Source organism: Natrix helvetica (assembly GCF_964273705.1).
Source record: "Natrix helvetica genome assembly, chromosome: 5".
Classification (NCBI taxonomy): domain Eukaryota; kingdom Metazoa; phylum Chordata; class Lepidosauria; order Squamata; family Natricidae; genus Natrix; species Natrix helvetica.
In genome coordinates, this window is record NC_138551.1 from 113,150,688 (window position 1) to 113,166,526 (window position 15,839).

The 15,839-nt window shown below is 43.0% G+C and overlaps 1 protein-coding gene across 1 annotated transcript in view; it reads left to right on the forward strand.

Annotated features, from left to right (window-relative positions):
- LOC309393733 (vomeronasal type-2 receptor 26-like) overlaps positions 1–13,823 on the forward strand; it is a gene marked incomplete at both ends in the record, with an annotated part of 65,723 nt that extends 51,900 nt beyond the window's left edge. Inside the window, 2 exons of the mRNA XM_081956228.1 lie at positions 11,814–11,940; positions 12,913–13,823. Of these exons, the coding sequence (XP_081812354.1) occupies positions 11,814–11,940; positions 12,913–13,823 (1,038 nt within the window). The remainder of the gene's footprint in view (positions 1–11,813; positions 11,941–12,912) is intronic.
- Positions 13,824–15,839: the final 2,016 nt, after the last annotated feature.

Genomic DNA, 15,839 nt, shown 5'->3' on the forward strand with positions numbered 1-15,839 from the left:
CCAACAAAGAAGCAGCTGGAACCTCTCAAGAGATGCTCCGTGTGAGGGACAGAAGCATCTCCGGATGACCAGGGGTCTCGGTCACAACGGCTGCTTCCGTCTTCTCCAAAGGCTGACAGAAAATGGAGTCTGGCTTCAGACCTTATACTTAGGCTTATCTGCCCTCGGCCACTAGGTGGGGCTAGAGCAACAACAGCACAACAGTTACTGTATTTTTCAGAATATAAGACGCACCTTTTTCCCTCAAAAAAGAGGCCGAACATCTGGGTGCGTCTTATACATTGAATACAGCATTTTTTTGCCTCCCAAAGCCACGCCCCCTTCACCAAAATGGCCGTGCATACCCTTATGGAGGCTTTCAGAGAGCTCCTGGGGGCTGGGGAGGGCAGTAATGAGCAAAAAATGGACCATTTCCCTACACCCCAACCCCCAGCAGCACTCTATAAGCCTAAGGCTTATAGGCTATGCATGCAATTTTTTTGACAAAAAACAGGCTTTTTTTTGCAGAAAATGGGCCATTTTTTTCTCATTTCCTCCTCCCCAGGAGCACTCTGCAAGCCCCCCCCCCCATGGCTATTTGTGATTTTTTTTAAAGGGGGGGGCGTTTTCACAAAAACGGGCTGTTTTGGGGAGGTTTGTAGAGTGTAAAAACTTTTTTTCCCCTCTTGGAAAGCTCTTTAACTGGTTGATGAGAATTATATTGATCAAGTGCTTTGCCAGCAGAAAGAAAGTTTTAGGTGCTGCAGATTGTCAGCAATTTCCTTCTCCAGCACATGGATAAATACACCTGGAAACATCTACCTATCTACCTACTCTCCCTCCCTCCCTCCCTACTGTATTTCTCTCTCTATTTCTTTTTATTTCTCTCTATATATCCCTCCATTTACCTACCCTCTCTCTCTCTACCCCTACCTACCTACTGTATTTCTCTGTCTCTATATCTCTCTCTATTTCTCTCTATCTCTATCCCTCTATCTACCTCCCTTCCTCCCTACCTAATTACTCTCTCTCTCTCCCTACCTACCTACTGTATTTCTCTCTCTTTCTCTCCCTCTACCTACCTACCTACTTTTTTAAAAAAAAAAATTGCCTCTTCAAAACCTTGGTGGGTCTTATACTCTGGTGCATCTTATACTCCGAAAAATACGGTACATGTTGTGGCATGACAACCTTTATAAATTAGGAGGAGACCCTGAGACCATCTAGCCCAACCCCTCCTCTCTGCAGGAATCCCAGTTCAAGCTTCTCTGACTGATGGCTGCTCAGTCTTTGCTCTCAGACGATCCATGAAGAGGAGACTGAACTTCTCTGCTTTACTGGCTCAGCTCTAAAACAGCTCATCCTTTTATCATATTTTTTTCTTTCTCATTCATTTAAAATCTCCTCTCTTGTAACTGAATTCACTTTTTCCACGTCTGACACTCTGGAATAAGAGTGAGTGGATCTTACACTTGTGTGTAACAGGAGTCAGTTATTGGAAGAGGGTTGTATCCAGTGGTGGGATTCAAATGTTTTTACTACTGGTTCTGTGGGCATGGCTTGGTGGTCATGGGACTGGGTGGGCATGGCTTGGTGGTCATGTGATTGGCTGGGTGTAGCCAACTTGACATCATTCACGTCAAGGGGTACCTTGCCTGGCCTTTCCTTGCGTCAACAAGATACAATTTCCCTGTATATTTATTTACTACTAATGATCAATCCAAAATGCACAATTTAATCCTATGTATATATGCCATATGTGTACATACATATTACAAGGTATAGTCTGTGTATAGGCACACAAAAAGATACATTATTTACTTTATACACTGTATGAGTATGTACACACACACACACACACACACACACACAAACACACACAGAGCTCTTCTAAAACTATACACATTCAACCTCACTTATTGCGTTTGGAAAAACACACCCAGAGTCCACTTTCTGCCACACATTTAACTATCACTTCTGCACATTAAAACATCACATAGGCCTTCAGATGTTCTTCCCTAGCCCCCACATGACTGTTAGAGCCAGGAGATGTCATGGATTGAGTAAAATGTGGCAAAGCTCACTTAGCAACGCTCTTGCTTAGCAACCAAAATATTGGGCTCAATTGTCTTAAGTCAAGGAATGTCTCTTCCTTCCTTTGCATGGCAGTCTTGTCCTAGTAAACTCCTTCCCTTTTCTGGCAATTTTCCTCTCTGTTAGAGGCACCAAAATAATCCAGAGGATACAAGGTCTCCAGCTGGAGCAGGGGGTTGGACTAGATGGCTTCTAAGGTCCCTTCTGACCCTACTAGAGCAGGGCTTGGACTAGAAAATGACCTCCAAGATCCCTTCCAGCCCTTTCAAACATTGTTGTGCTGTTTGAAAGAGTTTTCTGAAGCCATGGTTTGTGTCCTTCCTTCCTCTCATTTTCTCTTTCCCTCCCTCCCTCCCTCCCTCCCTCCCTCACTCCCTCCCACCCTCCATGTATCTATTGACCCATCCATCCAACTATATCTCATTCACTTCCTCCTCCCTCCCTCTCTTTCTTTTTTCCCTTCCTTCCATAACTCCCTCTTTCTTTCTCTCTCTCTCTCCTTTCCTTTCTTTTCCTTTCCTTTCTGTTTCCTTTTCTTTCATCTCTCTCTCTCTCTCTTTCTACCCCTTCCTTTCCTCCTTCCAAAGCTAGGAGATCCACCTGAAACAAAAACTCCTTTGGATGAAACCACCCATTTTACACATACACAAACACACACACGTGCACACATTCTTCCAACCAGCTCTGCGCCTCGCCTCATTGTTTGATTTTAGTGGTGGGCTGGTGGCCGAAGTCCTTTCCAAGCGCCCGGCAGCATCGCTTGCATCCCAGGGAAGCCCGGCTGATTAACTTATTAGGACGCGCTTCGATCGGTGCCTCTTCTGCGCAGGCAAGCTTCTCTCTCTGGAGCAGGCAGAGAAGGGGGACTTGCAGGCATAAGAGTCTGTGTGTGTGTGTGTGTGTGTGTGAGAGAGAGAGAGAGAGAGAGAGAGAGAGAGAGAGAGAGAGAGTGAGTGAGTAAGAGCAAGAGAGGGGGGGGGGGAAGAAAAAAGAAAAAGAGAGTGAGAGTGAGGAATCAGAAGCTTTTCAACCTTGTGGGCTGCCTGGGAGGAGGTGGAAACTGGACGAGGGCCTCTCCCCGTTTCCTCTGGATCTCCCTCCCTCTTCCCCAAGTTTTTCTTTCCTCCCATCCATTCTCTCCCCCACTCCTGAGAGCAAGGCGGCGCTGCTTTGCCTGGGAGTTTTCTGGGCTCTGGAAGGGGCAGCAGGGCAGGGGGGGTTGGGTTCCCCAGAACTTATTTTGGAGAAGCGTCATTCAGAACTCTGCGTTGGGGGGCGTGTGCGTGGGGTGTCCACTGAGGGGCTTTTAGCTGGAGGTGCCTCTGGCCAGGGGGGAAATTGGAGTGGCTCGGGTGATCCAGGAGGGATGATTGAAATCTGTTGGCTGAGCTGGTCAATCCCCCCCCACCCCGGTTAGACCTGGCTGAACTTTCCTCCCACCCTCCGGTCACCATGGAGCTGCTGCAGCCTCTCCCCCAACACACTGCCCAGTTATGGGGCCATCCTGCTCTTCCCTGCAGTATTAGGGTGGGGGGGGGGTCCTCTGTTTGGGGGTAGAATTTGGTTGCAAAAACGCAAAGGGGTGGGCAGCCTTGGAGGGCCTGTTCACCCTTCGCCTTTTCCTCTCAGCCCGGTAAAACTAGAAATCTCCCCCCCCCTCTAAGCAGCAACTGAGACTGTGCAGGGGGGAGGAGGGGGGGCAGTAGAAGAAGATCTGAAAGATCCCAATTCTGCATCCAAAGGAGTTTCTGCAATGGGGAGGGGGAGGGGGTAGCCCCAGCTTCCAAACGCCTTTTAGCCATAATTGCCATCAGAGCAGATGTTGGGGAGGGGTTCAAGGAGGAAAGGGGTCCCTTGACTCTCCCTCAGACCCCCAGGAAGGAGGTGAGGGAGGGAGGGAGGGAGGAAGGAAGGAAGGAAGGAAGGAAGGAAGGAAGGGAAGGGAAGGGAAGGGAAGGGAAGGAAGGGGGAGGGAAAGGGAAGGAAATGGGAAAGAAGGAAAGGATGAAAAACAGAGGGAATGGGAAGGGAAGGAAAAAGAAAAGAGAAAGGAAAGGAAAGAGGGAAAAGGTGAAGAATGGCCACTGCTGGAGTGGTTGGGAGCAGTCTGAAGTGGGCATTCGGGAGCAGACCAAGATGAGCAGGTGGCCACGGCAAAGACAGGCAGACAGGCTGGGCTGCGTGGCCACGTGGTTGAAGCAAGGGAGCCAAAGAGCAGCTGCAGCTATGACTCTAAGGCACCAGCCAAAGCCTGCGAGGCAAGGAGTGCTGGGGCAGGGTGTGGCCAGGCAGAACTTTTACTACCGGGGAGCCTGAACTGAATCCCACCATTGGCTGTATCTTCCCTTCTCCAACCAAGAGATTGTGTCAGTTGGAAAAGGGGCTAACAGACTCCTCCTGGTCTTCAGCTCTTCTCCTTGTGGTCTTTTCTCAAGGCTAAGAGCAACTCCTTTGATCTCTTCCTTGGCTTCATTGTCCTTCCCTGAAGTTCACGTAGATTGTGTGCAAATTCTCCTCCAAGCTTGGTGCCTGCAAGGGGACCTGGCCCTTGAGTTGGGGTCTCCCCAAACCAGAACGTTCACTTCCTGAGATTCTTATGGCTGCATTTGCCTTCTTTCCATGGACATCACCCTGCTGACTCAGATTCTGTTTCCAGTTAACTATGATTTTGAGATCATTTTCACAAACATACATATCAAATTTGGTATCCTTCATGTTTCTTCCAGTCCATCATTAATGTTCTTATATGAGACTCTATTGTTAGTCAAGTCCTAGTAGATAAAAATCAGATACTTTTCTACTGCTTTTTACTTATGAACCCTTCTCTGTGTGCTAATCATAAATATTGTTTCTCGAAACTTGATATTCCTCCTATAAAATTTTATTTTATTCAGAAAGGTAAGATACAAGTTTTGGAAAATAAAACTATTACAAAGACAAAACAAAACTAGATAAAACATTAAAAACAGACAAAGACATGCATATTGTCTCCCCAATTGAATACAATACAGCAATAATAGTTTCTCCCACTTGCAAAATAGGCCCACAATTATAAACTATATATCTACTGGACTTGTCATCTATCTGCTGTATATAAAAAACATAGTTAACGAACCTGTCACTTCCGGGTTCCAACGACGACGGACGTGTTTGTCCACCGCTCATCTTCCTGGTGGGTTCCTGAGGGGACACAGGAGCCCCTGGAAGGGGGTCCTGCCGAAGGGCGGCCGGCCGAGGCACCCCACATGTGGCGGCAGCCAGCTGGGGTGCTTTTCGGCTTCGCCTAGGAGCCGGGGAGCGGAGGGGGGTCGAGAGACAGCATCGCGCTGTTCGCCCTCTCATCAGATGGCTCCGGAGGCTAAAAGAAAAGTTGGAGAAGTGCAGCTGGAGACTGAAAGTGGGGATCCTGACCGGTGCTCTTGGAGGACTTAAGAGAAAATCAGCAGACACTTTGTGAGTTCTTTGTGTTTCTGTTCTTGAATGGAGATTAGAGGGGGGGTTCTATTATTTCCCCCCCCCTCGGATTAAGAGGCTTTGAAAATGGACTCTCTTGAAGAGAGAGGATAAAAGATTGACTTGATTTGTCATTTTGGACTTTCAATTGAAAATGACTTTTCACAATTGCTGGAAACGATCCTGAGCTGTTGCTCTAAAATAAAAAAACTTTCTGCGACTTCATTCCCTGTGAAAGGGAGGGCCAAGATGGCGCTCGCCCTTCTTTCTTTGTCAATATGCAAATGAAGGCTGTCCTTTGAAACTACTCCCAAAGAGAGAATAAAGAAAAGTGGAGTTCCGGTTCCGGCGGCGGCGGCAACGGGCAGCTCTTTGCCCGCTCCGGCTCCCTGGTGGGCTTCCCCACTCCTTGGGGGGCACAGGACACCCCGCAGAGGGGTCCTGCCGGAGGGGCGGCATCGCAGAGGACTCCTGCAGCGGCGGCGGCCGGCGGGAGGTCTCGCGCGCGCCCAAGCCACCGGGGAGCAAGCTCGGAGGGCGCTTCGCGTTTCTGCGCCTCGCGCCTCGCTATAAGCCGACTGGAGAATGCAACAATAGAAGGAAGCGGCTGCAGTGCGGTGAGGTTGCTTCTCTCTTCATTCCCTACTTTGCATGAAGAACTATTCAGCTTTTTTAAAAGATTTTTACTTTCGGAGCATTTTGGAGGCGCGGCTGGAGGGAGGGGGGTTTCCCCCCCCCTTGGACAAGCGGCGAGGAACAATTCTGCTCTCAGCCCCCGGGGAAGGAGGAGGGGGGAGAGCCAACGAATGAAGCCTCACCCAGGCTGAGATGATTTTCTCTTCAACTTATCTCTACATATTACTGTGATTTGAGGACTTTTGGAACTTTTTAAAACTTTGTTATGCCTCTGTGCCCAAAACTGGCAGGGCAAGATGGCACACTTCCGTTGTCTTTATGAACTGTGAAACTTGACTCCACCTTTAAAATTCAGGCTTCCGGTCTTTGTCTCCGTGTCTCCCAGAGGAATCTCTTGTGGATTGGTATTTTTTAAACTTCCTAGGGGAAACTTTCTATCTACTGCCAGACTTATTAGAGAGACTCTCTTCTGCCTGGCTCTTCTGCTCCCGAGACTCACCTGGCTACCCTTCTTTTCTAACTGTCTATCTTATATATGGACTGAACTTCTAACATTATAAAGGATGGCATCTAAAAGACCACCTCCTGGAAAACCTGGCTTTGCTACTTCTGCTCCAACATCCGCAACATCCAGTCCAGCCACACAGTCAAAGATATCAGAACTGATGCAACCTAAGACTACAGAGATGGACTTTCAACAAATGCTTCAACAAATTTTACAGGGCCAGGAGGAAATCAAGAAACAGCTAAGGGAAATGAAAGATGAAATTAAAGAAAATCAAGCCCAAATATATAAGAACTCATAAAGACTGAATCTTGTGGAAGGGGGGGTGGAAGAGGTGAGGGGGGGGGGGTAGAAGCTGTGCAGAAAGGGAACAAAGATCTTGACATCCAACAGATGAAAATAGAATTTGAGAGAATGTCCTATTACCTTAGATTTCAAAATGTTATAGAAGAAGATGGGGAAAACATAAAGGACATCATGACAAACATCCTGGCTGACTACACACACAAAGAAAAACAACAGATGGGGTGGGATATAGACCTGGTTTATAGAGTGAACTCAGCTTATGCTAGAACACACAATGTACCTAGGGAGGTTCACATTAAATTTCTTAGAAAAAGCACAAGAGATGAAATTCTGGGTGTACAAAGGGGGCAAGCATTGACATACCATGATATGGAGATAACCATTCTGAAGCAGATCCCTAAGAAGATTAGAGAAAAAAGGAAGAATTATTCGCAATTAGCGAATAAATTATACCAGAAAGGGGTGTGGTTTAGATGGTTGATGCCTGAAGGTATGCTGATATTCTGGGAGGAGACAAGAATCAGAATTAATTCACCCATAGAGGCGCAGGCCTTTATGGAAAAAAACAAAACACTCCTAGAAAAAACACAAGACACTACAACGGACACACAGGACACGGGAGGGGCCAGAGCTCTGCCAGTGGAGGGAGATGGGGCAATAGCAAGAAGACTCAGATCACAAAAATAAACAAGAAAATCATATTATTATAAACTGACCGAAAGTGATAATGGAATTATATCTGGATTTTATACTGTAATGCCTAATCTGATTGAATTTAGTAATAGAACTAATATGCTGATTGTAATCAATTATATACCAATGCATTATATATAAATGTATACTATGAGTATAGAGGGAGGGACGCCTGCCAAATTTTGCAACTGCCAAAATTTGTATACCTGTCCATTTACCCTTTTCCCTATAAATGTTGAAAAACCAATAAATTTTTTATTAAAAAAAAGAAAAGAAAAGTGGATTGATTGTTTACTCTCCCAAAGGGAAACTGGGACCTCCCCCTGTGTGTGGATCCTCTGATCATCGGCTGACTTTCTTTTCTCTTTCATCTTGGTGTATTTTACTCCTGGAACTGTAAATTGGGTGCCTTTGTGATTGTTTTCCTTTGGAGACCAGTGAAGCTGCGACACCCTCTGACATCACCTTTCCTGGTAAAGACTTGCATCTCTGAATTTAAACAAATGGCTGCAAGGAAACCTCCGACCGGCAAGGCTCACTCAGCCCCTTCATCTGCTGCCCCAAGCCCCACGATGCAACAGACTAAGATTTCTTCAATGTTGCAGAAAGGAGCAGCTGGAGAGGACCCAAAGGAACTATCTGTTATGGAAATGTTTAAAGAACTTATGAAAGGACAGAATCAAATGAGGGCAGAGGTCAAAGAAGAACTCAGAGTGGTTAAAGAACATATAGCTGGAAATACACAGCGAATTTTGGTGTTAGAGGTGGCGGGGCTGGGGGAAGAAGTGAAAACAATGCACAAGGGAAACACAGACATGGAAAATTTTCAGACAAAAGTAGAATTTGAAAGAATGTCCTTTTTTCTTAGATTCCAGAAGCTACCAGAAGCAGAGAACGAAAACCTTAAGGATATTATGAGTACAATCTTAGCAGATTATCTCAAGAGAGATAAAAAAACAATTATGGTGGGATATGGATCTGGTATATAGGATAAACTCAGCGTATGCTAGAATACACAATGTTCCAAGGGAGATACATGTTAAATTTGTCAGGAGATCCACAAGGAATGAGGTACTTGCGACCCAAAGGGAGGGACCATTGAAATACAAAGATGAAGAGATCACCATTCTCAAACAGATCCTGAAAAAAATAAGAGATAGAAGGAGGAAATATTCCTCTCTATCAAAAAATATATATGAAAAAGGGATTTGGTTTAAATGGTTGATACCAGAGGGGATGTTAATCTTCTGGGAGGGAAATAGGATCAGAATTAATACAGCTCAAGAGGCGGATGCCTTTATTAAAAAGAATTTTCCGCTCTCAGAGGAGGATTTGAGTGGGAGTAGTGAAAGAGACAGTAAAACACAGGATAGTAAGACTCAAGACGGAAAGGAGGGGGGCACTGAGGCTCTCTCTGGGGACAGGGAAGAAGAAGAAGAAGAAGAAGAAGAAGAAGAAGAAGAAGAAGAAGAAGAAGAAGAAGAAGAAGAAGAAGAAGAAGAAGAAGAAGAAGAAGAAGAAGAAGAAGAAGAAGAAGAAGAAGCAATATCGAAAAGGCTCAGATCACAAAAATAAAATTATCTGGAACAATAGCATTTAGTGATATATTAGAAAAGGACAAAGAGAAACATGTAGGAACACAAGATTAACAATATAGAGTAAGATTTGGTCTACTATTTTCTTTTATAATTTTGTTTGTATGATGTTAAATATGTGAGTATCGTGCTGGGATCTCTACCAACAGTTTGGAAGTTGCCAAAAAAAATTGTATACCTATTTTGTATACCTTCCCTAAATATTTGAAAAACCAATAAAACTTTGTTTAAAAAAAATAAAATAAATAAAAAACATAGTTAACAGGCAATCCAACAATAAAGTTAAATTTCAAAACTTAAAAATTGTCTGTTATCTGCTATTGTATTTCACTCACAGAAAATTTCTACCACAGACCAACACAATCATTACCTGTGATCCATCCATAATCTGTCCAGGGTTAAACATCTTTGTTTGATTCTTATAATAAAAATACATTTCCTTAAATTTTTAATTAGAATCTTTCCCAACAACTGCTTTCCATTCCCCAAAGTTATAGGATGTCCTGTAAATGCAAACACAACTCTTAAGACTTGTTTTCCAGTTAAATATGGCAACTCCATTCCCCAATCTCCCTCAATCTTCTTGAAAGAATCCATTTTATCAGTCATCCATTCGGTCCACTTTGAGTCTTCAGGGTCCATGGCCTCTCCAGCCATCTCCAAGCAGCCTGCCTTCAAACCAGACTCCTCCTTCAGGGATGCCAGCAGCAAGTTAAATTCCAGTCCATCCATCCAATCCATCCGATTCAACAATTGTTGCTTGCTTCTGATTATCGCCTTTAATTGATTTAAACCATTGTTATTTTATTAAACTTTTAAAATGAAGTTTCAAATAAGGCTTCTAAGTGGAAAGACTTTATATTCTTTAAATCACATCAAATTAGCTTACTCTAAGATCATATTAATTACCGTATTAATGACAACATAGAATAATTGATGACCAAAGGCAAATTTGTATCCATCACTTTTAGGTTTCATAAGAAAGATTAAAAAGGGTTAAAATTATTTGAGTATCATTTTGAAGACAGTTTTTATCCACTTAGTTATCATATCATCCACCCCTCAGGCTTCTAATCCTATCGCAAAATTATTTCTGACTCCTTTACTAAAATCCAGTGATATCACCAGAGTTCCCATAATCTATTTAGGAAGTGTAATGATGTGTGAGAATGATTTTTGGGATGAGAGGAAGAGAGGCTGCCTAGGGAAGGATCAGATAAGAGGGGAGAATCCTGCAGCTGCGTAATGGGAGAGAAAGAAACTCAGGATACTCACTAACTTTTCAGACTAAGAAAAGAGCTGGTGGGAGATTTGTTCTTTCAGATCTTCCAATAAAATTTTTTAATGTCGCATTATAATCAAGTAGAATTGGGACATTTAGAGATGTTTTCCATCAGGATGACCAGGGAGAAAATTAGCCTGACAACTTTCTTCTTGATCAACCCATGCTTTCTGGGAAACCTGTTGTTTTCAAAGAGTTTAAGGATCATCTTTTATTTCTCTGTTCATTTTATTTGCCATTTGCTCTAGAATGTTCCCTAAAATTGACCAATTGTGTCGATTATATTTTCTTTATATTTTGTCACTAAATGATTGACAAACTTTTCTCAAACTTTTTCATTCACTTATGAAGATATTGGCAGTATTTGTATCCTATTTTGCCATATTTGGAGGTTAGACAATTGTAGAAGAAAAATTCAATGTGGGATAAGAAACAAAGTTTTCTGCTTTTCAAATTCCTGGATGTTCCCATTCTAGTTTCATCCCTTTCTGGAGAAGAATGAATTTTGGAATATTTCCCAGTTTAAACTATACTTGGACCAAAATGGAGAGATAAGAGCCGATCTAGGCATTTGGGGCTTCTTGGTTCTCCCCAAGAAGGATGTTGTGGAAGAGATTCTCGCGTATTTTAAAAGACAGAGACTTTCTGTCAAAGAAGATGCCCTTTCACGGCTAAAGTTGCTCAATAAGGTGGGATAACTTTTGGTGTCTTTTCTCTGTTTTCCAAAGCCTGAGGTCCCATTTCAAGTGGGCAAAGCTTATAGTCTCCAGTGTGGTTGGCCTTCCATGCCAGTTGGTGTCATCTAATGGAAGTTTTTCAACAGACGGGACCTAAGTGAAGGGGCTTTGACATGTTTTATGGAAATCCTTCAAGATCTTACTGGTCAGAGATTTCTTTCTTCATCACAGTTTTATTCTTTATTGAAAAATCTAATGGAATAGAAATTTCTGAAATCTGTTACAATAAATGTTATTCTCAGTTTTAATACGAATATATCATTGTATGTAAATCTTTTTTCAATTCCATCTCTGCTGACTTTATTAAGTAGAAAAGTACTTTATTGTAATGTTAAATGCCAAAAGCAAAAGGGAGGAACTGAATCTGCCAGTAGTTAGTTATACCTTCTGCATCTTCTTAGTAGTAGTCAGGTATTTCATATTTACTTACATGAAGACCAGAGGCTATTTGGCTAATGTCAGTGTCTATCTCTATTTTCATGAATGTTGACTACTAATACATTTTCTTTGGCATTCTCCATTTTTCTGCTCAGTCCCTGCCTCAGTCCAACTGTGCGGAAAATTGTCATCCTGGATTTGTCAAGAGGGCTCGAGAAGGAGAGCCAGTTTGCTGCTATGACTGCATTCCTTGTCCAGAGGGGACCTTCTCCACTCAGGAAGGTGGGTCACCCTGAGGAAAATGGGAGGCTTTGTGGAACTGGATCCATCCAGAACGTTTTCATGAAAGTGCAAGTTAAAAGACACAAGCTCACCTTTTTTTAAATTTCTAACATGCACAATTTCTTATCTAAAAGGAAGTAAATCAAAAAGTCTTTGAAGGAGGGGTTGGGAGGAGTTGGGAGGAGGGGGTGGCAGACTGGGCAAGCTTCACTAATAGCAGAGGAAACATCTCTCCTGCTTTCTAGTCTGGATATGTGCTGCTAAATTCACCTTTCTAGGAACACCTGAGTTCTTTGAAACTTGATGAATTGTTTTAGGTCCACGTTCTGAAAGACCTTGCAATTCACTGTATATTGGATCCTCCCCTTGAGGATCACTGAAAAGGTGTCACTGGTCCATAATGTGGTGCTGTGGATAGTTATGGGGGCAGCGCATTGCACACATATGCTGCCAGTCATGTAGATCAATCAATCAATCAGAGTAGAACTGGAAAGGACCTTGGAGGTCTTCTAGTGCTACTCCCTGCTCAAGCAGGAGACCTGATACCATTTCAGACAAGTGACTGTCCAGTCTCTTCTTAAAAACATCCAATGTTGAAGCACCCACAACTTAAGGAGGTCAGCTGTTCCACTGGTTAATTGTTGTCACTGTTAGGAAATTTCTCCTGAATTCCATATAGCTTCCAGATGTTAAAAGACACTGTAGGTATCCTCTAAGTCCAGGATATTAATTGCCATGTGGCGGGACTCTAAATATTTGTATAAAAAGATTATATGATTCATTATTAACCTGTAATAATGTAGCTTCCTATGAATTACATTACACATTACACCAGAAATAATTAACGCCCTAGGACTTTCCTCAACTTCATATACCTAGCTACTTTTAAAAAAATTACATCCTTCTTATGCTTTTTTTAATGAAAAATAAAAGGAATGAAATATTAAAGAAAATTGATTTTTGGTTTCTCAGATGCAGAAAAATGCACCAAGTGTCCAGATGACAAATATCCAAATGAGGCCAGAGTCCAATGTTTCCCCAAAGTTGTAACCTTCCTGTCTTATGAAGAACATCTGGGCATCATCCTGGTCTCTTTTGTCCTACTCTTATTCCTAACTACAGTCCTTGTTTTAATTATCTTCATTAAATACGGAGAAACTCCCATTGTCAAAGCCAACAACCGGGACCTCTCCTACATCCTCCTGGTCTCCCTCCTGCTTTGCTTCTTGTCTCCTTCTCTCTTCATTGGTCAACCAAGGAAAGCCACCTGCCTTCTCCGACAAACGGTCTTCAGCATCATCTTCTCAGTTGCTGTTTCTTCTCTCTTGGCCAAAACCATCACAGTGGTGCTGGCTTTCCTGGCCACAAAACCAGGAAACCGAGTGAAGAGATGGTTGAGGAAGAGCTTGGCCAACTCCATCATCCTTTCTTCTTCTGCTGTCCAAATTATCATTTGCTCCATCTGGCTGGGAGCTTCTCCCCCCTTCCCTGACTCTGATCTCCACTCCCAGCCTGGAGAGATCATTCTGCAATGCAACGAAGGGGCTGTTGTCATGTTCTACGTCACCCTCAGCTACATGGGCTTCCTGGCTGCCATCTGCTTCATGGTGGCTTTCCTGGCCAGGAATCTGCCTGGGGCCTTCAACGAAGCCAAGCTGATCACCTTCAGCATGCTGGTCTTCTGCAGTGTCTGGGTGACTTTTGTGCCCACCTACCTGAGCACCAAAGGGAAATACATGGTGGCTGTTCAGGTCTTCTCCATCCTGGCCTCCAGTGCTGGTCTGCTGGGCTGCATCTTCATCCCCAAGTGTTACATTATCCTCCTGAGGCCAGACCTGAACACAAAGGAGCATCTCACAGCCAGAATAAATGTAAATGCCTGAGATATAATACATTATGATATTGGAAGAATTGTTAAAGTTTATTTTATTTGAAAGGAGATATTCTTTCCACTTAGATAGTATGCAGGAGTCAAAGAAAATATTTATATGTTTCAAAATAGAAAATTATTGAATTGATCTAGCTCCCTTAGTAGATATAGTTCATACCTTTTTTTAATGAAAATTATCAGTACTTTTGATCAGTGACGTCATCAAAGTAAACAAACCCACGTGCTGATTACGTCACCAGATCATGCCCCTAAGCGGAAGTGACGTGCACAGCCCCCACCCTCCAGATGTGGCGTGCATAGCCCTCCTCCCCGGCTGGGATGTGTATAATTGAACCCCCGTGGTACAGGGTTCACAAATGTCATAGCCCTAGCCGGATATTTGTATATTGGCCTAAGCCCATCATGATGAGTAGCCCTAACAGATAAGGCGTTGTGCAATATCCTAGCCCTATTTTTTCAGATAAGACGTGTTGAAACTTACCCCATCAGGAAAGATGGCAAGATTCTGTGTACATGATTAGTTTAACCCTAGATTAATTCTATGGACATTCAAGGGGGAGGGGGGGGTTGTGAAATAAAAAAATGTTTTTTATTTGTAATCATTCTCCTAAGGGCTGCATTTAAAGCCACATTTTTTCCCTAGAAGGTATTTATTTCTAGGCAATGTTGGTTTTAATTTTTGTGGAGACAGGGGTCTGCATTTAACCCACTTTTTTTTCTAAAAGGTATTTATTTCTAGGTGGGTTTAAAAACATTTCCTTGAAGCCTGGGGGAAAAAACACAGCCCTTTTTAAACCCTGCAGCTGGTTTTTACCTTTGTAAAATCTAAAGACACATATTTTGCCAATTGCACACTCAAATACTCATGTAACCGTTTTGAAGCCCACCTACAGGAAAAGACAAGGAATATTAACAGGAATTAAAATGTTCACAAGAGGAAACTCACCAGGTTGCATGCAGGGGATAAGTCTTGTTCAGGCATGCCTGGGAAATGCCCTGGCATGTCACACCCACCCGCCAACCTGACCCCCTGTGATTCTGGGCATGCGCAAGAGACATGTGTGGGACATGTCCGGGCATGCCTTACCCACCCACCCACCCAGCCCACTCCCCTGTGATTCTGGGCATGCGCAAGAGCCATGCAGGGACATGCCTGGGCATGTCATACCTCCCATGATTCCAGGCATGCGCAAGGTTCACTTGTCATTACAAGGGCTGGGTAGTTTGCCTTAATTTCAGCAGTCTCTTGAAGATGGCAACCTCAGATGGAGATTTGTTTGATATAAATTTGACCCCCAAACCTCCGAAGCGTTGGCGTAGAATAAGAAAAAGACCTGGATTCATTGAAGAGAATGAACTTATAAAGCCTTGTTATTGCAGGTTCTGCAAAATATCAAATGGTAAGGCAATATAAAAATTAAGAAAACACTATTTTGCTTAGTTGAAACATCCCAATCTAATTCTATCTTATTTCCTGTTTTAGAAACAGTGGAGCCTCAAAATGTCAGCATGTCACAAGTTCTGAAAGCATGTGTTATTAAAATAATACATCATTGTTTAATGGGATGTTTAAAATCAGAAGATGTTGTAGATGGAAACAGTGAAACCGAACTTATTAACAAATTATGTATTCGGCTTTCTATGCCGCATGTTCTCTGGATCATCATCAGTATTACTGACAAAGTGAATAAATTATATTTCACCCGGGATACACTTGGTGATCTCAAGACATTCATACAGTGTATCGAGAAGAGTCATAACCCACTGTCATTAATGTCAAAGATTGAAGCTGAATTGCCATTGGCTCTGAAGAGGATCATATGCCAGAATGTAACAGAAATTAATTACAAGAAACTGTTAAAGCTATGAAATTTATAATAAAATGTGCTTTACAAAACACATGAAAGGTGCATTACGTTTTTTTCTTTTGCTGACCCTATTGTTTAATCTTGTCAGATGTTAAACACAGAGATACAGTTTAATGAAAGCTCATGTGATGTTATTCATT